The following is a 26,103-nucleotide window of genomic DNA, read 5'->3' as shown; positions in this document are numbered from 1 at the left end:
TAGATAATGGCTCTGGGGGCTGTTCCTGGGAGCTGTTGTTGCCAGCTTACACCATAACCTCCAATATTGTTGCTGCTTCCAGTGCAGGAGATGGTGACCCTCTGGCCCAGGGTCCCAGACACGGAGGGTGGCTGAGTCAGCACAGACTGGGCCCAGGACCCTGCAAGGGGAGGAGACACAGAGAGGGTGATGCTGTGGTCTGCAGACAAGAGGAGAAACAGGACCTTACATGTCCTCCTAGGGACCCTTCCCCTATACCCACATCCAGTCACCTGTGCAGTGAACGAGGAGCATGAGGAGGAGAGGGGACCAGGCCATGGTGGAGGTCATCACCGATCCTGCCTTCTGTGACCCCACAGCTATTCAGAGCCTCCTCAGTTCTCACTCCCTCTTCATCCTGTGATAGTGGGCGGGCCCATCTATGTAAATAAGACACCTAGCTCTCTGAACGCTCACTGGTCCTGGGTCAAGTCCATCTGCCTAAGGATGTCAAGGGTGTGAACAGATGAAGGTCTGTGTGGGGCCAGGGCTGGGGATGTTCCAGCTCTGAGCCCAGACACATTCAGGGCCAGGTGGCAGGTCCCATATCTGATCACCTCTGAGCCCTGATAAGTGGGACACAATCACCCCCTGGTGTCCAGACTCAGACACATCCTTGTGTGACAGGTTGACCAGAGCTCATCAGAGAGTGGCATTCCCACTACACTGACCACTGTCTACTGCATTAGAGTCAGGCCAGGTCTCCCTTTATATGTCCTCCCATCATCATGCTGGACTCAGAACCTCAGAGCGAGTCTGTCCATAGCTCTCATGGATCAGAACTCAAACGGTGTCTCTCCACAAACTCCCCTTAGATCAGGAGTTTAGACAGGTCCCCGTGGACTCAGGGCCCCTTGGGTGGAAGATGCTGAGCCTTTTCTTTTATGTGACTCCTCCGTGGTTTCCAGCAGAAGCACTGAGGAGATGGAGAGCACTTGTCTCCAGGTTGTGTGTAGAAACTCTGACGTGCATTCCTAGAGGTGATACTCACTGAACATCTTTGTCACCTGTCACCGTTTCCACCTGCTCCTAACAATAGTTCTCCAGGCACTCTGGGCGGTGATTCCCTCCTAAGAAGTGTCCTCCTGGCACAGACACGAGTGCACAGAAGCCCTGCCACATGAGTGTGTGTGGCACTGACCTCAGAGTACAAGGGACAAACCTGTGGGAGGTCCTATAAGGGAGGAGTGACACTGCTGATGTGACAGAGATTCAGTGACACATTTTATTTATTAGTAACCACTTTGCCAGCTGTGCATGCGAAATGGATGCAGGTTAGTTTATCCAAATTTACCTCAGTCAGATTGATTTAAACTCAGGGATGATGACAATGAGATGGTACAAGTACAATGACTAGTGTACTTCTGTCAGATCTCTATCTGTCACAGAGAGAAAATGGATGGAATTTATGGTTAAAAGCATGGATAAGGAGGGGCATCTGGGTGGCTCAGTTGGTTAAGCCTCTGCCTTCGGCTCAGGTCATGATCCCAGGGTCCTGGGATCGAGCCCCACATCGGGCTCTCTCCTCCATGGGGAGCTGCTTCCTCCTCTCTCTCTGCCTGCCTCTCTGCCTAGTTGTAATTTCTCTCTGTCAAATAAATAAAATATTTTAAAAAGCATGGATAATGGGGGCGCCTGGGTGGCTCAGTGGGTTAAGCCACTGCCTTCGGCTCAGGTCATGATCTCAGGGTCCTGGGATCGAGTCCCGCATCGGGCTCTCTGCTCAGCAGGGAGCCTGCATCCCTCTCCCTCTCTCTGCCTGCCTCTCTGTCTACTTGTGATCTCTCTCTGTCAAATAAATAAATAAAATCTTTAAAAAAAAGCATGGATAAGGAAAAAAGGAAACATTATTACCTTCTGTTTTCAGTTGAGTAGGAGCCTATAAACTTGATCCTAAAATCTGGTCCTGCAGCAAAAAAGATGATGTGGTGCCCCAGTGAATCCCCAGAAGCTGTTTCTATAAACTTCAGAGCCATCTCAGAGACCGAACTACCAAACACAGACAGAGTCTCCAGGAAGGAAAGATTTGGGATCAGACTGGACACAGGGGTGGGCATAGCTGTACTCCCTGTGCCTTGTGTTCAGCATGTTCAAGACAGAACAATTGCTCACTCAACCACCCTTGACAAATGAAATTTTATCACCCAAGGTTAACTAGACTGATAGTTTCTGTCCAAGTTCCCATATCCGAGTGGAGGAGAGCTGAAGATAAGAAGAACCATGCCCCTGATATCACAGCCCTGTGGCCCATTGTCAGAACGAAGATTCTCTCAGCAGAATTCCAGCCACTTTCAAGGTGTCAGGGGCATGACTGAGGGAGTGACAGCCCAGCCTTGAGAAAACAGGGGATTGAATCTCATATCCCCATGTGCCTTGAGCTCCAGGGGACCAACACTGAGCCTGGGGCCCTATGTTCTCCACAGGGAAGGATTTATTTAGGCAGTGAGGACTAATTTGAGAGCAGATCCTTTTACAATTTTCTGGATCAGAAGACCAGGTCCTCTTGAGTGGCAGAAACAAGATGAAGAATATGAAGGGTTCCATGCAGAATGATTTTCTGGTTATTCTTCTCTCTAGATATGGACCCTGGTGAATGGAATCTATAACACAATCATTTCCAGTTTTCCCTGAAATCCTGACATGGAGATGTAGTTCAGACCGAAAAACCAGAGGGACAGACTGAAGCCTGAGGGATGTGGGAGCAGAGAGAAGAGCAGGAGGGAATGTGTGGATTTGTCAGGGAGAGTCTGTAGGATCTGGTCCAAGTTCACATGTAGCTGGTTCAGAGGGAGAAATGTGTGTCTGTGACCAGGGTTATCACCAGTGTGTCAGCTGTCGATACATCAGCAATGACACTAGGTCACACTTTATGGAATGAGATAGTAAAACTGATTGTGGATGAATGTTTCTGTACTGTGAATGTTCAGTTGTAGACACAGTATTTATCCCTGTTCATCTTCTCCAGATTGAGTGATGATGTGTGGTTAAGGTCTGATACATCAACTGTCTGTTTCTTCCTGGGATCTCCCAACTTGTCCCCTCTTACATGCATTATATGACACTATATTTCCCTGTTGAACGATAGATCATCGTGCAGAAGAGATGACCCTGCTATGTCTCTTCAGGTAAGTTTCTTTACTGAAAAGAGTTTCACAAACAAGATTATTGGGTCCGGAGGTTTTTGACCAACTTCCTCATTATGTGAGACACTGTGAGTAATGAAAGCTGCTCCCACTGTCAGGAATTGTAGCACAGTAATCCTCAGCCTTATCCCCAGGCTGCAGCCCAGAGATGAGCAGATGACCAAGGCATCTTTGGAGCCAGAGATGTGGCTGGGGATCTCAGAGAAAGGCTGAGTCTGAGTATTACCTCAGCAGATGCTCGGGAGGGCTTCCTGGCTGCTGCTGGAACAAGGACAAGGCAGAAGTCCCCACACTGCTCATGGTGCAGGTGAACCTGGCTGATGACCCCAGGGATGCAGAGAGAGAGAGGACGGCTGAGTCAGCATAGACTGGGACATGGAACCTGCAAACACATTTAAGGGTGATTCATCAGGGACCAGATTAAATTTATCCAAACTTCTAAGCCAGAGTGGCTGACATAGCCTGATAACTTGGTCTGTGTCCCTGAGGTCAATCCATACTTGTGCAGTGACAGATTAGGACAAAGGGCTAAAAATCCAGGCCATGGTGACACAGGCTCCAGTCCCCACAGTGGGGTCGCTACCCCCGGTCTCCTTTCATCCTCCATCCTCTGTCACAGGAGGGGCTGTCCATGCACATGGGGTCCATCCAATGACTGCCTAGCCCCTCCTTGAGCTCTGGTGCTGGAGCTCAGCTCACACCACACACTGAGAATGATAGCAGTTGGCTTCAGCCTTGGGGAGATTGCTGAGATCACACACAGTTCCCTACTCAGGGGACTCAGAAAGGCCATAGAGGTCGCAGCCGCTGAGTCCCCATCAGGAAACACAGGGCCCAACCTCTAAGCACAGGCTCCTTTGGTTGAATGGTCCTCACTGAGCAGCTGTGTGAGGACCACAGAACAGGCCAACAGCGCCCCCTTTTGGGCCCAGGGTAAAGGAATCATCACAGCTCAGAGGCCTGAGAGTGGAGCTGATTCTTTCCTCTCAGTGTGGGGGCTGAGAAAGGAGCATGTACACAACTGACTCTCCCCCCTTTGTCCCCATCATGGCCCAGCTTTATGTGGCCTGAGTGGTGAGGTAAATGTCTGCAATGGTAACTATTTTGGGGGCCCCTGCCTTATGTTGGCTGCAGTGGTTGTCAGTGGAAGCCAGTCTGAGCCTGACAGCTTCACCCCCTGCCTCATGGACCTTCCACTGAAGAAGAAGCAAGAGTGGGGGAGGCAAATGGTGACCTCCCTACCTCACCTTCACCACTGGATGCAGAGAGACCAGAGACTGTACTGCTGCACCCATAGATCAGGGTATGGAGCCTGATGGGATCCCAGGGAAAGGGAACCTGAGACAACAGGAGAGAAGAGGGGGCAAGGACATGATTCAAAGGTCCCGTGGGTTTAGATGACGAGTCCACTTGGTAGGTATAAACAGAGGGAGACAGAGATGAATAACATGACCCAGGGGGAGAGGAATCTCAGGAACAAGGGAATGAGCAAGAGCATTCAGAACCAGGAGACTCAGGCAGAGAAGGGCCTGAGGAGCCCAGCAAGGTGGTCTTTGTTTGGCCGGGTCAATGGGCTTGCTCACTGGTTCAGCATGATGTGTGGAGGCTCCTGGAAAGGAAGATAGGCCAGAGCTAAATGGCAAAGGGGGAGCAGGGAAGGCTGAGGGGCATGTGGATGGAGGGAAAATAGTTTCCCTTTAGAGGAGATCAGATGGGAAGTCCAGCAGGGGGCATTCTAACATCTAGATGGCCTCCTTTATCATTTCCCATGAAATCAGACTAATGATTTTTCTCACAGGAGGAGATAAATCCAAAGTCCTTTTTTTTCAAATTTTATTTTTTAATTTATTTATAAATTTTTATTATTTTTTTCTAATCTAAAAAGTTTATTCTTTTTTTTACATTTATTATTTTAATTTATTTATTTTTTCAGCTTAACAGTATTCATTGTTTTTGCACAACACCCAGTGCCTGCAGAGATCTGCAAGGGACAAAGCCTCGAATGCTCAGAGACACCTCAGCTTCACATAATTTGGAGTCCATGTGGAAGAGGAGGCATATGAAGGACAGCACAGGCCTTGTCCTGAGGATGGCAGACAGTAGCAAAGGTCAGTTGTAGTGCCCCTGGAGGTGAAGGTCTCAGTTCTCCCTCCCAGGAAACCCTACAGGTGGGACTCTAGATAACTGACAGCCCCACTGCTCCTTTGTTGGTTGTAGGCAAAAGTGAGCTTAGGGATCACTGAGTCTGGCTTTCCCTGGGGGAAGAAGTCTCCACAAATGCCCTCAGTTTCCAGGACCTTCCCCATTCCTGTTACATTCACAGACCTAAGGTCCCAGATTCTTCCTACCCGAGCCACGCTTCCATGTTTCCTTCCAGGATCAGACCTATAGCTACAGGATCTCCCTCCAACTCCAGCTCCTTCCCCAGTGATCCTTCACCAGCAGTCCCCTCTGAGGATCACATCATTTTCTCGTCCCTTTTTGTCGTCTGATTATGACACATGTCAAACTCTGTTCTCTGAGGCTTCTCTGTGCATGAGCAGTGAGAAGGGAGCATGATGAGGACAGAAGTCCAGGCCTTGGCGACAGAGGTGTCTGAGTGCCGAGCTAGGGGTGAGTGGCCAGGCCTCTTTTGTCTTCTCCAGTGACCAAAAGGGGAGGACTACTTACATAAAATTTTTGCTCCTGGAGAATCTGTTCTATCCTTGGTTCTTAGATTAGAGCCTGAGGATGAGCCTCAGAGTTTCTCCCCTGGAAGGCACCAGGCAGGAAGCAGCGGCTGGGATCTGGGACAATGGACCAGTAAGCAGGACCCTGGTCCTGCCCAGCCAAATGGGCTCCATTGGCTAAGCCAACAGCAGTACACACAGATGCTAATTCCTCAGCCTGGTGACTTTGGGGGATTACAGAACAGGGATCCCTCACTGAGCAGAAACTGGGAAAGGCACTCAGCGCCCCCTTCTGTCAACTGGCCAAACCTTGGCTCTGGCTGGAAATGATGTTGGGGCAGGACTAACATTCAGCTCACTGTCAGTCCACAAACAATGGCTAATATGGCCTTGCTGTGACCCGACTTCCTCATGTAGATGGATTTTCTAATTTCTCAAAGAGCACATGCTTTCCAAATTAAGAAAAAAATAATGGCAATTCTACAAATATGGCACATATTTGATATTAACTTTTCAAGAAGCTTTTAAATTACACTGTTAATAAAGTAAACACAGTCATAGTTAATTAAGTGATGACCCAAATTAGAAGAAATAAAAATTGTAGAGCATTGATATCAGAAGAGAATGAGCTCTCTCAAGTAGCATTCACAATGAACTGTTCCAAATGGTTCTCCTTCATCATCTTCACAGCGTACTGACTAGAACCATCTGCCATGTGGAAAAGAACAGTCCCTGGGCTATAGATCTGCCTCATTTTCTATCCAGATGAAAGATGTTCCATATGATTTGGTCTCCATCATCAAATTACTGAATGAGGACATGATACTTAATATCATTTGAATAAGAAGTATCTCACAAGGAGCAGTGAGCTCACTGAATCTCCTGTTTGTGGATATATTTTGGATGTGAACTTCCTTCCCAAAACTATAAACAGAGTAGGAGGGATGAAGCCTGGACTTTTGGGGTCACACTGGAGAGATGGACACACCCTGGTAAAGTTGAGAATTGGGCATATGACCAGGAACCACTGGAGAGGAGAATGGGGCCAGGGAGCCTTCCTTCCCATGGTGTTGCTGACTATCCCCCACCCTCACTTACTCTCCCGCCTCTAAGACTGAGCAGTTTTGACCCATGAGGAGGTTCTGGTTGCACTTCCCCACTGATTAAAATCACTGTGTTAGTATAACCACCAATATACAGAACACAGTAATAGTCAGCCTCATCCTCAGGCTGGGCCGCTGTGATGGTGAGGGCAGCTTTGTTCCCAGAGATGGACCCAGAGAAGCGGTCAGGGACACCTGAGGGACGGCTGTATGTGTTGTAGATAATCATGCGAGGAGGCTGGCCTGGGGTCTGCTGGTACCAGCTTGGATAGTGACCTGTAGAGACTGAGCCAGAACTAAGGGCACAGGTAAGTGTGACTGTCCCTCCTAAAGAAATGGTCAATGATGGCTCCTGGGTCACCACATTCTGAGAATCTGCTCCTAAATCCAAAAGGAGAAACAAGTTTTATTATTGGAGAAAAGGTCACCCCCCAAGACCTCGATTTTAGGTGCCCCTCAAGGATGAAGGGTACCTTCCCCTGACCTGAGCCGTAAGTGAGGAGCCCAAGAAGAAGCACAGTCCAGGCCATGGTGGGGACCCTCACAGGACACAGGCTCCTCAGGCTCCTGGGCGAGAGTATGGTGTCCCTGGGCATTTTCATGCCTCTCTGACCCATTAACTGCTTCATGCAAATCAACTTCGCCTCTCTTCCTTCCCCAGGGTCACCCTGCTGTCCCCTGCAGGAGAATTTGAAAGAAGCATAAGCTGGGAACTCACACAAACCAAAAATTGCAGGATGACGAGAATACTCATTGACAGGGATGACATCATTCACCTAGTCTGCTCCTTCACATACCAGGTGACTTCAGCCAAGTCTCCCCTGGAAAGGCTGAGACAGAGGACATAGGTGTATTCTCCAAATCTTATCCCTGCTTCTAGTTTATTCCAAATCCATTCCAGACATGGGAACACTTTCTGCTCTCCCTGAATGTCTCCTTGTTGGATCATAGTGGTTACCCCCCAACAGTAAGTCCTCTAGGAATCTCAGAGTACCCATCTTGGGGGTGAAGGAAAAGGGTGTCCTCTGACTTAGCCTTTAAACCTTTTCCTGGCAAACATGGAGAAGCATGGCAGGCTTCATGGTGCATATAATAAGTGACCCTCCAGGCTGAAGAGACCAAAATCGTCTGTTCTAACAAGCTGTCTCATCCATAAAGTCCTTCAGTGTAACTGTAGGCTTTGAGGAGGAAAGGTCAGAGAGTCACCATGAAATTCTAAAACAACTGTCCATATTGGGTATAACAAATAGAGACAAGTGTGACTCATGATCATAAATGAAACAGATACTATGTACCTGACTGGATCAGCTGATAAAACACACAATGGTTGATCTCAGGGTTGTGAGTTAGAGCCCCACAGTGAGCATAATGCTTATTTAAAAAGGAAATCAGTGAAATTAAAAACAATATAAGGACACCGTGTAAACAAGTGGATGTGACTATCAAGGTGCATTTTCAAATCCCTTTCCCTTTGTGTTCTGTTGAGGATTAGAAGGACCTAAAGTCAGAGAAGAGCCTAGTAGTTAGGAGAACTGGCAGGAGGATGAAGGGGGTTGATGAGGCTCAGAGTTGGTTCTTTTTCTCAGGATGAGTTATAAATATGATTGACATATTGGAAGTAAAATATAAGGCGTATGTGATTCAGTTCTGAGGGCTCATGTTGCTTCTGGAGACAGTCATCCACAGTGAGGACTCTGCTTCCTAAATATGCAACGGCCAGTGATAGATTTTCCTGGTCTTCCTGACCAAAAGGTAAACCACTGATCTCTCAAGAGCAGCCCACCAGTTTCCTCTGCTGACCTCAGACACTATGCCCCCCTCCCCAGCCCATGTCACACTCCCCAGCACACCTGGAAGGACGTTCTGAACTTTCAGGTGGACTTTTCTGATGTGAACACCCAGGGTACTAGCATGATCAGGTCACCTTTAGGATTGAACCATTCATTTTTCTAAGGCATCAATGCCCTCAAATAGACATATAAGGATAATATTTATGTTACGAAATATTTTAGGAGTACCTGATAATCTGACGTTGCTTCTGCTTTGTCCCTGATTTCATTAATGTGACGTAATTCACTTGAATAAAGCTTAAGGCTTAAGACCAACAGAGAAGCCCATTGATTCCACCCTCGAGATAATTCTGCCTGGATTACCCTTATATGTTGACTTATTTGGTTATTGTTGTTGTGAGGGTATCCTGTTGGGTTCACCAGCTCCCACTGCATATATCTTGTCCTTATATCTGTCTTTATCAAGCAAATATTCTCTCAAGCACAACATGTTTCTTGTCTTTGATTATTTCTGTGGTATCTAAATTATGCTTTAATAATCATTATATCTTTATAAAAATTAATTTATATTAACTCTGATATATTTAAGATGCATTCCTCAAATGTTGTAAATTATCTAAGACAGAGATTGATATTTAATAACATTTCTATAAGTGATCTATTAAATTAATATGATGCTGTCCACTGAAAATCTACTCTTCTATTCCACTTCTTTCCCGAATGGATAACTGTTCATACTTTAAAGGATGTGCTGTAGTAATATATATATACACATGCATATTATGTATATATACATGTATTAATTATGTATATATGTTATATATTAATTATGTATTTAATATATAAGATTTATATATTATATACATATATGCATGTTTACATTATATATAAAATGAATTGATACATTTATAATTCTATAACAATATATATTATTAGTAGTATTATATAAGAAGATCTTGCTTTCTGTGTTCCATTGTTCTGTGACTAGCATTTCCAAATAATATTAAATTGGTGCTCTTTGTTTAACAATACATGTAGATCTGTCTCATTTTGAAGTTTGTTTTGTTTTGTTTCTGTTTTGTTTTTTTGTTTTTTGTTTCTAATTTGACAGAGAGAGAGATCACAAGTGGGCAGATAGGCAGGCAGAGGGGGAGGGGGAATAAGGCCCTCTGCTGAGCAGAGAGCCTGAAGCAGGTCTAGATCCCAGGACCTGGAGATCATGACCTTAGCTGAAGGCAGAGGCTTAACCCACTAAGCCACCCAGGCGCTCCAGATCTGTCTCATTTTGATTGATAGTTCTTCTGTATTCCATGGGATGATTTGGTATAATTTGCCCATTTTTCCAATGAAAAGAACTCATTTTGGTTTCAATTATTTTTCATTATGAATGACTCTAAACTAGACATACTTGAATATTCATTATTAAGTGTCTTAGATAAATTTCTTTAATATGTACTTTTTAAAAATATAATACTGAGTCAAATATATATATGTTTAATATTTTTTTTTCTGCCACATGATTTTATTTTATTTATTTTTTCAGCGTAACAGTATTCATTCTTTTTGCACAACACCCAGTGCTCCATGCAAAACGTGCCCTCCCCATTACCCACCACCTGTTCCCCCAACCTCCCACCCCTGACCCTTCAAAACCCTCAGGTTGCCCCAACCTCCCACCCCTGACCCTTCAAAACCCTCAGGTTGTTTTTCAGAGTCCATAGTCTCTTATGGTTCGCCTCCCCTCCCCAATGTCCATAGCCCGCTCCCCCTCTCCCAATCCCACCTCCCCCCAGCAACCCCCAGTTTGTTTTGTGAGATTAAGAGTCATTTATGGTTTGTCTCCCTCCCAATCCCATCTTGTTTCATTTATTCTTCTCCTATCCCCCTGCCCCCCCATGTTGCTTCTCCATGTCCTCATATCAGGGAGATCATATGATAGTTGTCTTTCTCCGATTGACTTATTTCACTAAGCATGATACACTCTAGTTCCATCCACGTCATCGCAAATGGCATGATTTCATTTCTTTTGATGGCTGCATAGTATTCCATTGTGTATATATACCACTTCTTCTTTATCCATTCATCTGTTGATGGACATCTAGGTTCTTTCCATAGTCTGTATTGTAGTCTCTATTGTAGACATTGCTGCTATAAACATTCGGGTACACGTGCCCCTTCGGATCACTATGTTTGTATCTTTAGGGTAAATACCCAGTAGTGCAATTGCTGGGTCATAGGGTAGTTCTATTTTCAACATTTTGAGGAACCTCCATGCTGTTTTCCAGAGTGGTTGCACCAGCTTGCATTCCCACCAACAGTGGAGGAGGGTTCCCCTTTCTCCACATCCTCGCCAGCATCTGTCATTTCCTGACTTGTTAACTTTAGCCATTCTGACTGGTGTGAGGTGATATCTCATTGTGGTTTTGATTTGTATTTCCCTGATGCCGAGTGACGTGGAGCACTTTTTCATGTGTCTGTTGGCCATCTGGATGTCTTCTTTGCAGAAATGTCTGTTCATGTCCTCTGCCCATTTCTTGATTGGATTGTTTGTTCTTTGGGTGTTGAGTTTGCTAAGTTCCTTATAGATTTTGGATACTAGCCCTTTATCTGATATGTCGTTTGCAAATATCTTCTCCCATTCTGTCAGTTGTCTTTTGGTTTTGTTAACTGTTTCCTTTGCTGTGCAAAAGCTTTTGATCTTGATGAAATCCCAATAGTTCATTTTTGCCCTTGCTTCCCTTGCCTTTGCCGTTGTTCCTAGGAAGATGTTGCTACGGCTGAGGTCGAAGAGGTTGCTGCCTGCATTCTCCTCAAGGATTTGGATGGATTCCTTTCTCACATTGAGGTCCTTCATCCATTTGGAGTCTATTTTCGTGTGTGGTGTAAGGAAGTGGTCCAATTTCATTTTTCTGCATGTGGATGTCCAATTTTCCCAGCACCATTTATTGAAGAGGCTGTCTTTTTTCCATTGGACATTCTTTCCTTCTTTGTCGAAGACGAGTTGACCATAGAGTTGAGGGTCTATTTCTGGGCTCTCTATTCTGTTCCACTGATCTATGTGTCTGTTTTTGTGCCAGTACCATGCTGTCTTGATGATGACAGCTTTGTAATAGAGCTTGAAGTCCGGAATTGTGATGCCACCAACTTTGGCTTTGTTCTTCAATATTCCTTTGGCTATTCGAGGTCTTTTCTGGTTCCATATAAATTTTAGGATTATTTGTTCCATTTCTTTGAAAAAAATGGATGGTATTTTGATAGGGATTGCATGAAATGTGTAGATTGCTTTAGGTAGCATAGACATTTTCACAATATTTATTCTTCCAATCCAGGAGCATGGAACATTTTTCCATTTTTTGGTGTCTTCCTCAATTTCTTTCATGAGTACTTTATAATTTTCTGGGTATAGATTCTTAGTCTCTTTGGTTAGGTTTATTCCTAGGTATCTTATAGTTTTGGGTACAATTGTAAATGGGATTGACTCCTTAATTTCTCTTTCTTCAGTCTTGTTGTTGGTGTACAGAAATGCAACTGATTTCTGTGCATTGATTTTATATCCTGACACTTTACTGAATTCCTGAACAAGTTCTAGCAGTTTTGGTGTGGAGTCTTTTGGGTTTTCCACATATAGTATCATATCATCTGCGAAGAGTGATAGTTTGACTTCTTCTTTACCAATTTGGATGCCTTTAATTCCTTTTTGTTGTCTGATTGCTGAGGCTAGGACTTCTAGTACTATGTTGAATAGCAGTGGTGATAATGGACATCCCTGCCGTGTTCCTGACCTTAACGGAAAAGCTTTCAGTTTTTCTCCATTGAGAATGATATTTGCGGTGGGTTTTTCATAGATGGCTTTGATAATATTGAGGTATGTGCCCTCTATCCCTACACTTTGAAGAGTTTTGATCAGGAAGGGATGCTGTACTTTGTCAAATGCTTTTTCAGCATCTATGGAGAGTATCATATGGTTCTTGTTCTTTCTTTTATTAATGTGTTCTATCACATTGATTGATTTGCGGATGTTGAACCAACCCTGCAGCCCTGGAATAAATCCCACGTGATCGTGGTGAATAATCCTTTTAATGTACTGTTGAATCCTATTGGCTAGTATTTTGGCGAGAATTTTTGTGTCTGTGTTCATCAAGGATATTGGTCTGTAGTTCTCTTTTTTGGTGGGATCCTTGTCTGGGTTTGGGATCAAGGTGAGGCTGGCCTCATAAAATGAGTTTGGAAGTTTTCCTTCCCTTTCTATTTTTTGGAACAGTTTCAGGAGAATAGGAATGAGTTCTTCTTTAAATGTTTGGTAGAATTCCCCTGGGAAGCCGTCTGGCCCTGGGCTTTTGTTTGTTTGGAGATTTTGGATGACTGTTTCAATCTCCTTACTGGTTATGGGCCTGTTCAGGTTTTCTATTTCTTCCTGGTTCAGTTGTGGTAGTTTATATGTCTCTAGGAATGCATCCATTTCTTCCAGATTGTCCAATTTGTTGGCGTAGAGTTGCTCATAGTATGTTCTTATAATTGTCTGTATTTCTTTGGTGTTAGTTGTGATCTCTCCTCTTTCATTCATGATTTTATTGATTTGGGTCCTTTCTCTTTTCTTTTGGATGAGTCTGGCCAGGGGTTTATCAATCTTATTGATTCTTTCAAAGAACCAGCTCCTAGTTTCATTGATTTTTTCTATTGTTTTTTTGGTTTCTATTTCGTTGATTTCTGCTCTGATCTTTATGATTTCTCTTCTCCTGCTGGGTTTAGGGTTTCTTTCTTGTTCTCTCTCCAGCTCCTTTACGCGTAGGGTTAGGTTGTGTACTTGAGACCTTTCTTGTTTCTTGAGAAAGGCTTGTACCGCTATATATTTTCCTCTCAGGACTGCCTTTGCTGTGTCCCACAGATTTTGAACTGTTGTGTTTTCATTATCATTTGTTTCCATGAAATTTTTCAATTCTTCTTTAATTTCCTGGTTAACCCATTCATTCTTTAGAAGGATGCTGTTTAGTCTCCATGTATTTGGGTTCTTTCCAGCTTTCTTCTTGTGATTGAGTTCTAGCTTCAGAGCATTGTGGTCTGAAAATATGCAGGGAATAATCCTAATCTTTTGATACCGGTTGAGACCTGATTTGTGACCCAGGATGTGATCTATTCTGGAGAAGGTTCCATGTGCACTAGAGAAGAATGTGTATTCTGTTGCTTTGGGATGAAATGTTCTGAATATATCTGTGATGTCCATCTGGTCCAGTTCTCTGGAGCTTTTTGTTCTTTGGCAGCCTTGTGTGACTTTTCAGAGGGTCAGAGCAAAGAATCTGCCTGCACCCAGACCTTGCCTCAGAGAGAAGCCTCAGACTGTTCCCCTCTGGGTGTTCCAGAAGACACAGACTCTCCCTCTACAGACTGCACTGAACACTGCAAACTCCGCCAGTCACTGTCCAAGTGGTCACCCAAGGTCACTGCTTCTCTCTGCACCCCTGTCCCACTAAAACCATGAGCATCATTAGTTCAGGGAGCCCCTTATGGTGGATGCCTTTTGTGTGCTCAGACCCTACAACCACTCAGGTTGCAGAAGGCTGCCGGCAGAGGCCCCAACTGGAGTTCACACAACATTCTCTCAGGCATGGGCAGGAATGTTCCCAGCTCAAGAAGTGCTGCAAGCCCCAGAAAGCCCTGGAATATCACAACTGGGAGCCCTGCCAGACTCTCTCTGGCATGGGTGGTCATTGACAGTGGCTGTCCTGGTTCTGTGGGCTTACGCCCATGCCAATGACCAAGCAATTCCATTTTGCTCTTTTTGAGTACTTTTAACCAGGCTCCAAGTTGTTCCTCAACCACAGGGCATTTATATTTCGGGGTATTACTTTCTAATAGGTCGCTTCTGGTTGCTCTGTCTCCCTTATGATTCTCCTCCAATATCAGTCCAAGCTTTCCCACTCTGCTTTACCGCTCCACTGATGTCTTCTTTCCCCATAGAGATCTAGAAGTGAATAATCTTACATCTCAGGCTGATTTCATGGGTGTTCAGAGTGTTCTGATAGATATTTAGCTTACTTTAGGTGACCAGTTGAAAGAAACTCTCCTACTTCTCTGCCATCTTAATCCCTCCTCCTCGTTTCTTTTATTTTTTAAAAAATAGGTAATACATTTGTTTCATAACATGTATTTTCTGTCATTTCAGCAAATCATTTAATTCTACTGTTAATTAATATATTCACATATTTTTGTTCCATTGAAAAAATGTTTTTTTCATTTTTTATATTAGTTTTGTTTGTTAACATGCAGTAAATTTGACTCAGAGATTTCTATTTATTTAAGATTTTTATTTATTTATTTATTTGAGAAAGAGAGTGATGATGCACAGAAGGAGAGTGAGAGGGAGAAGCAGACTTCCTGATGAGCAGAGAGCATGACACAGGTTTGATTCCAGGACCCTGAGATCATGACCTGCACCAAAGGCAGACACTTAACCAACTGAGCCACACAGGTGCTCCTGATTTAGAATATTTATTAGTGATTTTTCCCCTTTTTCTCATACTGTAATAAAGAGACATTTGTTTGCCTGCACTGGAAGTCGCACATAGGGTGAGTCTACACTTGTTTCCTTTTCCCATGGGGACGCTCTCCCTCATGGATGCCCCCTAGCTCTCAGGCTCAGGGCAAAGACAGGAACACGTGAATAGGCAAATCTCCTCCTTTCAGGCCCCCATTGTGTCCCAGCACCATGTGTCCTGGCAGACAGTCTGACCTGCCTCATGGAGCTTCCCCTGGAGAAGAAACATGAACAGAGAGATCAAACAGTGGGTCTCCCTTCCTACTTTCACCACTGGAGTCAGAGATACCAGCAAGTCCACTGCTATAAACATAGATGAGGAGGTGAAGGTTGTTGGGTTCCCAAGATAAGGAATCAGAGACAAGAGGAGATGTGATTTGAGGATCCCTGGGTTCAGTTGAAGATGTAAAGAGTCCACTTGATGGGTATAAACAGAGAGATCCAGAGATGAATAACATGGCCCAGGAGAAGACGACCCCCAGGAACAAGGTCACAAGCATTCAGAAGTGAGAGACTCTGGCAGGGAAAGGTCTGAGGATCCCAGGAAGATGGACTTTGGTCAGGATGATGGGCTTGCTCACTGTTTTAGCGTGGCTGTGGTGGCTCCAGGAAAAGAATGCAGGGTGGATCTATATGGCAGAGGAGGGACCAGGAAAAGCAGTGGGGGGCACTTGGGTGGGGAGAAAATAGATCCCTTTTAGGAGATATCAGATGGGAAGGCTAGTATGGGGCAATCTAACATCTACATGGCCTCCTTTGAACATTTTAACATGGAATCATGTAAGTAATATTTGTCGCAGGAGCAGATCAACCTAAAGCTCATATTTTTATTACTCTTATAATACAAACCAACTCTCCATCACAGAAAGTGTCCTTTTTTGGCCATATGTTGATGAAATCTAAGTACCATGTTTTAAAAATACTATGTAAAACCCTTTACCATTTTACTGGAATCATGAGTAATATAGAAATTGAATAAATTTTTGAAACTTGCTTATAATCTATTTATATGAGAGACATGTGCAATTTTTTGAAAAAATACAATCGGACAGTTTGGGAGGTTATTGACTGAAAAAAACAAAAAACAAAAAAACGGGATTCTTCTACCCTGTCTAGCCACACTGTTGTGACTGAGTCTAAAATCCTTAAGATCAGTATTACTTTTCCTAGGTCTTGGCTTGATTTCTTGGGAAGTAAACTCATCACTGATCCTGTCTGTGTTTTTTCTGACATCGACATCCCACACAGTTCATTGAAGCAATGGATGAAAGGTCTTTACTTGGGATTATAAATTGACTGGTGAAAAGAGGAGAACACAATGGAGAGAGTAGAACTTGGGAAAAGAAATGATCCTAGACCTGAAGACATAACATAACATTAATAGATAAAGAACACTTCAGACAGACACTGACAAAGATGTCCAAAGCAGAGGAAAACCAGGATCATTTAGTTGTGACTCTTAACAGCTCTCTCTGTGTCCCAGAGAGGCAAGTCACAGTGGAATAAGAGTCAGGCAGACCGTGATTTCACTCCCTGTGACCAGGATCCTGTGAGGTGTGGACACTCAACAATTACATAGAGGTGACCAAATGATCCTGGGAGGAGGTGAGGCCTGTCTGGAGTGTGTGATCAAATGGAGTGTTTCCTGTACTGGCCCCTCAGTCTGGTACTGCCTGGCAGAATTACGTGGAATAGAGGGTCTAATGTATGAACCAGTGTGGAAGGGGACACCATTGAGATTTCTGGAAGCACCTTGACCTTCTTTTCTCTGGGAAGAGGCCACTGTGTGAGGATTTTTTATTTATTTATTTATTTTGTCCCTCTGATGGGACAGAATGCATTTTGGATCAACACCTTGTGACTGGGAGTGAGTATGCCTTATCCTGGAATTGATTGATTGAGTGCAGGGACATCAGACTTATCTGGGAGCAAAGCTGTAGGTTTATGAGATGGGAATAGCCTGACCTGTGACTTCTTAACAGATTCCAGTGTCCTGTGTCCTAACATGAATTTTGAAGACAGTTGAAGGAAGTGGATGCACAGGTTGAGGAACTGTTTGGTGAAATTCCCATCATTTTTTTCTCCTCTTTGGAAACCAAATCTCCCAGCTACATGGTAAGTCAGGGACTAAGTCCAGTTTCTACCAGATAGACTTTGTATTACCCAAACCAATCAACCTTCCTTGTCACAACGATGGTGTCAGGGAAGATGAGGATATTGGTCCAGTCATACTGAAAACTGGAGCTCTTGATCAGTGGGTCAGGAAGGGCAGTCTCTCTCATTCTGAGGCTCTGTTATGTGGATGTCACTTGGGAATGCAGAGACATTTGCCCCTGCGTGGAAAGTCATTGTGAGACACAAGGTATTTTGTGTGTGTGTCCTGTATCTTCCCCTAAACAATATCAGTACTTTGAGCATGGAGACCCTTCCTTTCTTTTCCACCCTGTAAGCTAAGCCCCCAGACACAAGACTGGACTGTAGTAGGGTTCAATAAATGTTGTGCATACATGTCATCTGGCCTTTTGACTATCCTGAACCAGACACAGAAAGACTCTGTCTTCCGAGTGTATGTCCTGACCCCTTGATATAGATTGAATTGTGTCCCCTCAAAATCTTATAGAGAAAACTTAAACCATATTGTGATTGCTAGGGGATAAGGCAATGGGGAATGTAATTATGGGAAAATGAGGTCCTAAGAGTGGTGCCCTAATCAGTAGGGCTGGTGCATTTGTAAGAAAAGGTAAAGTCTCAGATGTGAGTATGGAGGGGAATAGTTATGTGAGAACCTAGGAAAAACACAATCATCTTCAAACCAAGGAGAGAGACATCAGGAAAAATCAGCTCTGGCACCACCTGGAAATTGAATGTTCAGGCCCCAGAAATATAAGAAAATAACAATCTTTTGTTTTGGCCACCCATTCTGTGGCATTATGCTATGGCAGCCCTAGCTGAGGAGCACAATTCTCAGGGAATCTGACCATGGAGCAACTTGCCCCAGCATCCAGGAATTTGGGCTCAGTTTGCATAAAACAGATGTGCATCTACAAGGACAAGTTATAGTGAAAGGCTTGAGTGGAAAAAATATTCATACTAAAGAAAGTTTGCTAGCGTGGGGCTCAGACCCAATTTTTAGGTGAGGCTAAAAGGGAAGCATCTGTCATGGGAAAAGATCAGAACGATACAAGGAAAACCCATCACTATGGAGGCAGCAGGTTTTTGTCTTACCTCCTCATGACAGTGGAGCACTGTGCACAGTACACAAAGATAAACTCGAAATGGATAAAATACCTCAACATAAAACAGGAATCCATCAGAATCCTAGAGGAGAACATAGGTAGTAACCTCTTCGATATCAGCCACGGCAACTTCTTTCAAGATATGTCTCCAAAGGCGAAGGAAACAAAAGTGAAAATAAACTTTTGGGACTTCATCAAGATCAAAAGCTTCTGCACAGAAAGGAAACAGTCAACAAAACGAGGAGGCAACCCACGGAATGGGAGAAGATATTTGCAAATGACAGTACAGACAAAAGGTTGATATCCAGGATCTATAAAGAACTCCTCAAACTCAACACACACCAAACAGATAATCATATCAAAAAATGGGCAGGGGGTGCCCAGGAGGCTCAATGGGTTAAAGCCTCTGCTTTCAGCTCGGGTCATGATCTCAGGGTCCTGGGATCGAGCCCTGCATTGGGCTCTCTGCTTCTTGGCGGGGAGCCTGCTTCCCCTCCTGCTCTGTCTGCCTGTCTCTCTGCCTACTTGTGATCTCTGTCTGTCAAATAAATAATAAAAAAATAAAGATATTTTAAAAATAGGCAGAAGACATGAACAGACACTTCTCCAATGAAGACATACAAATGGCTATCAGACACATGAAAAAATGTTCATCATCACTAGCCATCAGGGAGATTCAAATTAAAACCACATTGAGATACCACCTTACACCAGTTAGAATGGCCAAAATTAGCAAGACAGGAAACAACATGTGTTGGAGAGGATGTGGAGAAAGGGGAACCCTCTTCCACTGTTGTTGGGAATTCAAGTTGGTGCAGCCACTTTGGAGAACAGTGTGGAGATTCCTCAAGAAATTAAAAATAGAGCTTCCCTATGACCCTGCAATTGCACTGCTGGGTATTTACCCCAAAGATACAGATGTAGTGAAAAGAAGGGCCATCTGTGCCCCAATGTTTATAGCAGCAATGGCCATGGTCGCCAAACTGTGGAAAGAACCAAGATGCCCTTCAATGGACGAATGGATAAGGAAGATGTGGTCCATATACACTATGGAGTATTATGCCTCCATCAGAAAGGATGAATACCCGACTTTTGTAGCAACATGGACAGAACTGGAAGAGATTTTGCTGAGTGAAATAAGTCAAGCAGAGAGAGTCAATTATCATATGGTTTCACTTACTTGTGGAACATAACAAATAACATGGAGGACATAGGGAGATGGAGAGGAGAAGGAAGTTGAGGGAAATTGGAAGAGGAGATGAACCATGAGAGACTATGGACTCTGAAAAACAACCTGAGGGTTTTGAAGGGGCAGGGGTGGGAGGTTGGGGGAACCAGGTGGTGGGTAATAGGGAGGGCACATATTGCATGGAGCACATGGTGCAAAAACAATGAATACTGTTATGCTGAAAAGAAATTTAAAAAAAAAATCCTCATCCTCATCTTGGTGCCCAGTGATGGTCAGAGAGCCCAGGCTGCTAGATGGAGTGAGGGAGAATCAATCAGGGATTCCAAAGGTAGGTTGTCATCCCAGGAGATAATGATTATAGGGGGTTTGCCTTGGCGCTGTTGGTACCAGTTCAGAGAATTTCTACCAATGTTTATGCTGCTTCCAACGTTGGTGCAGGAGATGGTGGTCCTCTGATCCAGGGTTCAACACATTGATGGCAGCTGAGTCAGCACAGACTGGGCCCAGGATTTTGGAAGTGCAAAGAAACAGACAGGGTGATACTGTGGTCTAGAGACAAGAAGAGGAATCAGGTCCCCATGTGTCTTCCCAGGGACCCTTCCCCTGTTCCCATATTCAGTCACCTGTGTAGTGAGCAAAGAGAGTAAGGAGAATATCGTACTAGTGTGGTGACAGTCATCACTAATCCTGCTTTCCATGGTCCACAGCTGAGCAGACCTGCCCTAATCTCTCAAATCCTCTCTTAATCCTTTGAGGGAGGGAGGTAGTGTCCATTCAAATGAGATGATATAAAATATAGAGAGTGGAGAGTTTCCATGTCTCTGCTTACTTTGCAATAGCCTAACTCATTGGAGGACTGCCAGGAAGGTTTTTGAGTGGAGATTGAATTGCCAAAAGGAGAGAGTCCTCCATTGAAGGGTTTGTGAATTCAAAGGCTTGCCTCTAATCCTGCTCTTAGTGAGATGCTCCAATAAGCCATGAGGAGAGAGACAGAAGGACACAATCCAGGCATTGTGGTATCAAGGAAGACATGCTCACAAGAGTTCTCTTATGTCCTGAGGGGGATCAGCTATAGGAACTTCAGATCCATGTGTCCTGCTTCCCCCTTCTTCCCTGGTGCAAGCTCAAAATTTTGCCAGCAATGGTAGAGCCTTCCTTCACCTTCATGTCCCACAAAAGTTTTGCTGGACTTCAGTCCTGAATCTTTACACTCTTTGTGCTTGACCCTTCTCTTCCTCACTTTACAACAGAAGGCTCATGTAGCTATGAGTGCCTCTGGCCAGGTCTGCCTTATTTCCCCCTGGGACGGTGTCCTCACAGAGCATCTCACATCTTATGCCTTATCCATAGGACACAGTGAGCCTCAGCCAGCTCTGAGCACAGGAGTCTGGGAGGGAAGGGAGGATCTCTTCTCACTCCTTGACTGGTTTCCCCTAACCTCACATCAAATTCGTTTCCCTCCAGTACTTCAGACCTCTGGTAAAATGGAAATAGAGCTGTGTTTTCCCAGGGATCTGTCATCATTTATATCTGCCCTCACACTTTCTATGCCCTTCCTGATATTTCCCTCCTGGTTATTGTAAGTGCATTTCACCAAATCATAGTGATGAGTTTAATAAGAAGTTTGGGGATAATCAATGCTGAGTATTCTGACCATAAATAAGTAAAGATGTCTATTTATTTAGGTCTTCATTAATTTATCTAAGGAATATTTTATACTTCTCATTTAAAGAGAATTTCAGATTTTTCATGTTTGACTATAACTTGTTTCTGATAACACAATAAATGATATTTTTAAGTTTTATTGTTAATTATGATGGTTCCCTGAGGTAGAAGAGTATCATTTTTTTCCTGCAGGTCAGGTTTGTATTTCAAAATGCAGATTGAGCATCCAGAAGTTGAACTTTCAAGATTGCCCCCTAGATTTGAGTTAAGCATTTTCAGAACCAAACACTTTTTGCACCTCCAGCATCTCCAATGGTAGTACTTGTGTCTCTGAGGTGGTACTTTCTGCCAGTGCAAACTGGAGCATGGTAAGATACCCTGGCGGTGGGTCAGTCTAAGGTTACAAGGATAGGGTATGGCAGGTCAGATTGCTGTTCTGAGAAAAGTGAGTTGTGGCTGCAGAAGTCACCACAAATGTCACCCTGAGGTAGTCTTGGTGTCAGGCAGAGAAGGGATGATGGCTCCAGGCAAAGGGATTATGTGATGGTTTAATCTCACTACCCTATGATTGTGGAACACTGTGTCAGTGTAATGTGGTCCAACCATGTATTACAGTGATAGTGAGACCCATTCTCAGGCTGCATTCCAGGGATGAGCAGAAACCCTGCATTAACTGAGATAACTTTGGATTCAGAGAAGTGCCTGGAGATCCTGGATTCCTAGTGCTTATCTGAGTCTGAGCAGAACCTCATCAAATACTGTGAAGGCCTCCTGGCTTCTGCTGGTGTAAAAACATCCTGTATGTACCTGCACTGAAGACACTGCTCAGGGTGGAGGTGAATCTGGCTCTTTTCCCAGGATGCAGAGAAACATGTCAGCTGCATCAATACAGTCTGGGACAGGGGAAACTGCAAGCACAGAAACTCACAGGTGATGCGGAATTTAAGCCAGAGTTTCTGCATCTCAAAGTCTAATATTGAGGGGAAGCTCCCCAGAAATCTGAGTTTATCCCTACCTGACCAGAGAGAGAGAAATATTAGGAGAACAGGTATCCAGGCCATGGCAGCTCAGTCCCTGGTCTCCAGTGTGCGTCTGGGCTTCCTCGGGATTTTCTTATCCTCTCTACTGTCCCCAGAGAAATGAAATGATGGTCTATGAAAATTTTCACACACATCCTTCGTACAGACTCTCTCAGACCCCACCTTGTCAGTGATCCAGGAGCATGAGATGGTACCTAAAAACAGGATAATGAGGGCAGAGCCTGGTCTGAGTAGGATCCAGGTGCGGGTGGAGAGAGCAGCTTTGGGAAAACCCACAGGATTCCTGTGCAGGAGCCTCTGCCAGGCTCTGAGGGCATGAGGCTGCTGGATCTCACCAGGGAGCATAGGCAGTAGCCTATCCTCCCACCAGCCTTGAAGCCAAGGGGTGTCCCCTAGCTAGGGTCCCTTGCACTGCACAGGGAGATGCACAGAGCTCCCAACTGGCTACATGTTCACCAGCAGTGTCCTCAGTGTCCTGAGGTTAATTACCAGAAATGGGTCATTATCATAAGCAGTGATAGAGATGTCTGCTGGAGGCCCTGTGCTCACCCCCAGTTAAACAAATGCTAATGCCCGTTTTAACTATCCTTATATGAGTTCATCAACGTAGAAGAGAATGCTGTCAAGAATTGTACAACACTGTGGACATTGGGATCCCTATAAAACACATAAAAGTGTGAGATTCTCAAGACCTGGGACTTTTCAGGAGCTAAGATTGAAGAGAAGAGCAAAGTTAGTTTTCACATGTTGGAACAAAAGGGAAAAGAAAACAGAAATTGTCAATGCTCAAAAGAGGTGGTCATATTCATTTATACATTTTTCTTCCCTAAGAAATGTGTATTTAAAGTTCATGTATATTTTTGATTCAAGAATTACTTTCTTTTAGATTTTGACAAATATGCAACTCTATGAAGGTACCACATATCAGAGGAAATCTTTGCTACCTTAAGTTTTGGTCATTATACAAAAAGCTGGTATAAAATTCAGTGTGCAGATTTTCAGTTGCTTTCATGTTTGGTGTTATGAATAAAGTTTCTATAAACATTCACATGCAAGTGTTTCTCTGGAAAGATGTTTGCTTTTATTTTTGTTTTGTTTATTTATTTGTTAGTTTGGCATCATTTTATGTATTTCCTGAAACATCAGAAAATAAACAAACTGGTCATCTGGTTAAAGCTAAGCTAATCCTGATTCCAGATTCAAACAGAGCTGGCATATCCATCAAGCCAGGCAGAGGTGGTGCTGAGGCCCAATGTGAAGCTGAGAGCCCACTGAATGTTTTGTTTTTGGGAAAATCAGAAGAAGATTACTGAATGCACAGGAGCTGAGAAGTAAATTGCTTCAGTTCATGATGACAAGGACTTTCTACTTCCTTTGTGAGACTCTTTGTGAAGGAATGGTTGGTCTGGCTGACTCTGGGAACAGAAGAGACAAAAAGAACCTTCACTCCCAGACAGTATCCATGGTTGAACATAGACCCAGAGCATCACAAAAGAATGAGCAGAATCACAGGCTGAGCTAAGCAGCCAGGAGCATGGCTCTTTATGCCCTTTGCAGAGGAGTAATTAGAATTGGACTTGGTTTCCCACAGACTAAAGAACTGAGTGAGCACTGAGAACCCTGTCCCACACCAAGTCGTCACAATCAGCCTTTTCCTCAACCTGGAGGCCAGTGATGGTTAGTGTACAGGTCTTCCAGGCTTAGTGCCAGAGAATGGATATGGGACCTGTGAAAGTAAATTAAGGAGCTTGGGGGTCGTTCCTGGGAGCTCTTGGTACCAACTCACAGAATAACCATCCCTGATGTTGGTGTTGCTTCCAGTGCAGAAAATTGTGACCTCTGACCCAGGGCCCCAGACACTGAAGGCAGCTGAGTCAGCATAGACTGGACCCAGGACCCTTGAAAAAAGACACATGTGCCACTTCTTAATTTTCTCAGTAAAAATGTACTCAGAGCCATGAATTTTGTACAAAGGCGTTCTTCTTTCACTACCTCATTATCTGAGAGACTGTGAATGAGTGTATCTGCTCCCAGTCCAGTGACCTACAGCACAGTAATAGTCAGCCCTGTCCTCAGGCTGCAGCCCAGAGATGAGAAGAATTGCTCTATTGGTGGAAGGGTCCCTGGACACAGACTCGACTGGGGACATCAGTCTTCAGGGAAAGGGAAGGGAGAAATGTCACATCACCCTTGGTGGGACACGTGGAGGTGACTGACAGGATCGTAGGCCATTGGAGAGGGAAGGATGGTCCAGAATGTTTTGTGGATGAAGATTGATACCCAAAGACATAGGGACACCCTGACTGACATGGGTGATGTCGGGTGGCAGCGTATGTGCGGGGTGGGGGGGAGCTGGTGATGTCTGTGTTGCCCTGTGTCACATGGTAAGCATGGTTCGACAGGGTGGAGAGGTGTTAGAAAAAAATCAGAGACAAACGGAGCTCAGTGATTGATACTCCACACCCTGAGGATTGCATCATGTTCCCAGATGCAGTGACTGGTAAAAGGGGTGGCTTTCCTTCCCTCCCAGGCAAGTGGCTTGGGGCAGAGGCAGTGGCCTCTATTCCTGCAGAGATATGCAAGGAACAAAGCCTTTAAAGCCCTGAGACACCTCAGCTTGACATAATTTAGGGTCCATGTGGATGAAGAAGCAGAAGAAGGAGAGCACAGCCTTTGTCCTGAGGATGGCAGACAGCAGCAAAGGCCATTTGTGTTGGCCCTGGAAGTGCAGTCATCATTGTCCCCCCAAGAAGAACCTCCAGGAAGGACACAATGTAACTGACAAGCCCATTGCCCTTCATTGGTGATAGGAACACATGGACTCAAGAAGACTCCTCTAATGCCTCCGGGGCCCCAGGACCTTCCTCATTCTTGCTGACATGCAGACCTGTAGTCCCAGACTCTGTTACCTAATCCTCCCTTCCATGTCTCCTTCCAGGAGTCAGGCCTATAGCTACAGCATCTCCTTCCCACACCAGCTCCATCCCCAGTGATCTATCACCAGCAGTCCCCTTGGACAACCACATTCTCTCTAGTTCCTTCCTATCATCTGATGGAGGCACATATCAAACTCAATTCTCTGAAGCCTGTCTGTGCCTTTTTATGTGCAGGTGGAGGGGAGCATGAGGAGGACAGGAGTGCCATGAGGACAGAGGTGTTCTGAGTGCTAATCTAGGGTTGTGTGACTAAGCCTCTTTTGTCAGTTCCAGTGGTGAAAAGGGGAAGGCTGCTCATATGAACTTTTTCCCACTGGATAATCCATTCAAACCTGAGCATGAGCTGCTGTCTAGCTTGGATCCTAGACAGACCAGAGTCTAAGGGGAGACTCAGAGTGTGTCCCCTGGGAGTAACCAGGCAGGAAGCAACTGCTGGGATCTTCCACAGACTAGTGAGCAGGACACTCTGCCCAGCCAGAGGGAACATGGCTTCTTAGTCCCCACCAGTACACGTGGATGCCAATTCCTCAGCCTGGTGAGATTTAGGGATTACAGATCAGGGTGCCCCCACTGAACAGAAGCTGGAGAAGGCACTTAGTGCCCTGTACTGTCCATTGGCAAAACCTCAGCTCTGGATGGAAATTACTTTGGCGGCAGGACTAAGATTCTGCTCACTGTCAGTTTACAAACACCCATGGGCTATGCCCGTGCTGTGACCCAAGTTCCTGATACAAATTGATCTTCTAATTCCTTAAAAGGTA

General features: G+C 44.6%; 1 protein-coding gene across 1 annotated transcript in view; it reads right to left on the bottom strand.

The window, feature by feature from the left end:
* Positions 1–452: 452 nt before the first annotated feature.
* Positions 453–26,103, bottom strand: part of LOC123953863 — a 55,711-nt gene continuing 30,060 nt past the window's right edge. Inside the window, exons 2-6 of the mRNA XM_046024338.1 lie at positions 24,244–24,304; positions 20,089–20,151; positions 7,439–7,632; positions 6,950–7,335; positions 453–605 (exon numbers count right to left, since the gene is read on the bottom strand). Coding sequence (XP_045880294.1) covers positions 453–605; positions 6,950–7,335; positions 7,439–7,632; positions 20,089–20,151; positions 24,244–24,304 — 857 coding nt within the window. The remainder of the gene's footprint in view (positions 606–6,949; positions 7,336–7,438; positions 7,633–20,088; positions 20,152–24,243; positions 24,305–26,103) is intronic.

Source organism: Meles meles, chromosome 12 (assembly GCF_922984935.1).
Source record: "Meles meles chromosome 12, mMelMel3.1 paternal haplotype, whole genome shotgun sequence".
Taxonomy (NCBI): domain Eukaryota; kingdom Metazoa; phylum Chordata; class Mammalia; order Carnivora; family Mustelidae; genus Meles; species Meles meles.
The sequence above is the reverse complement of the archived record's forward strand: the minus strand, read 5'-3'. Positions and strand labels throughout refer to the sequence as shown.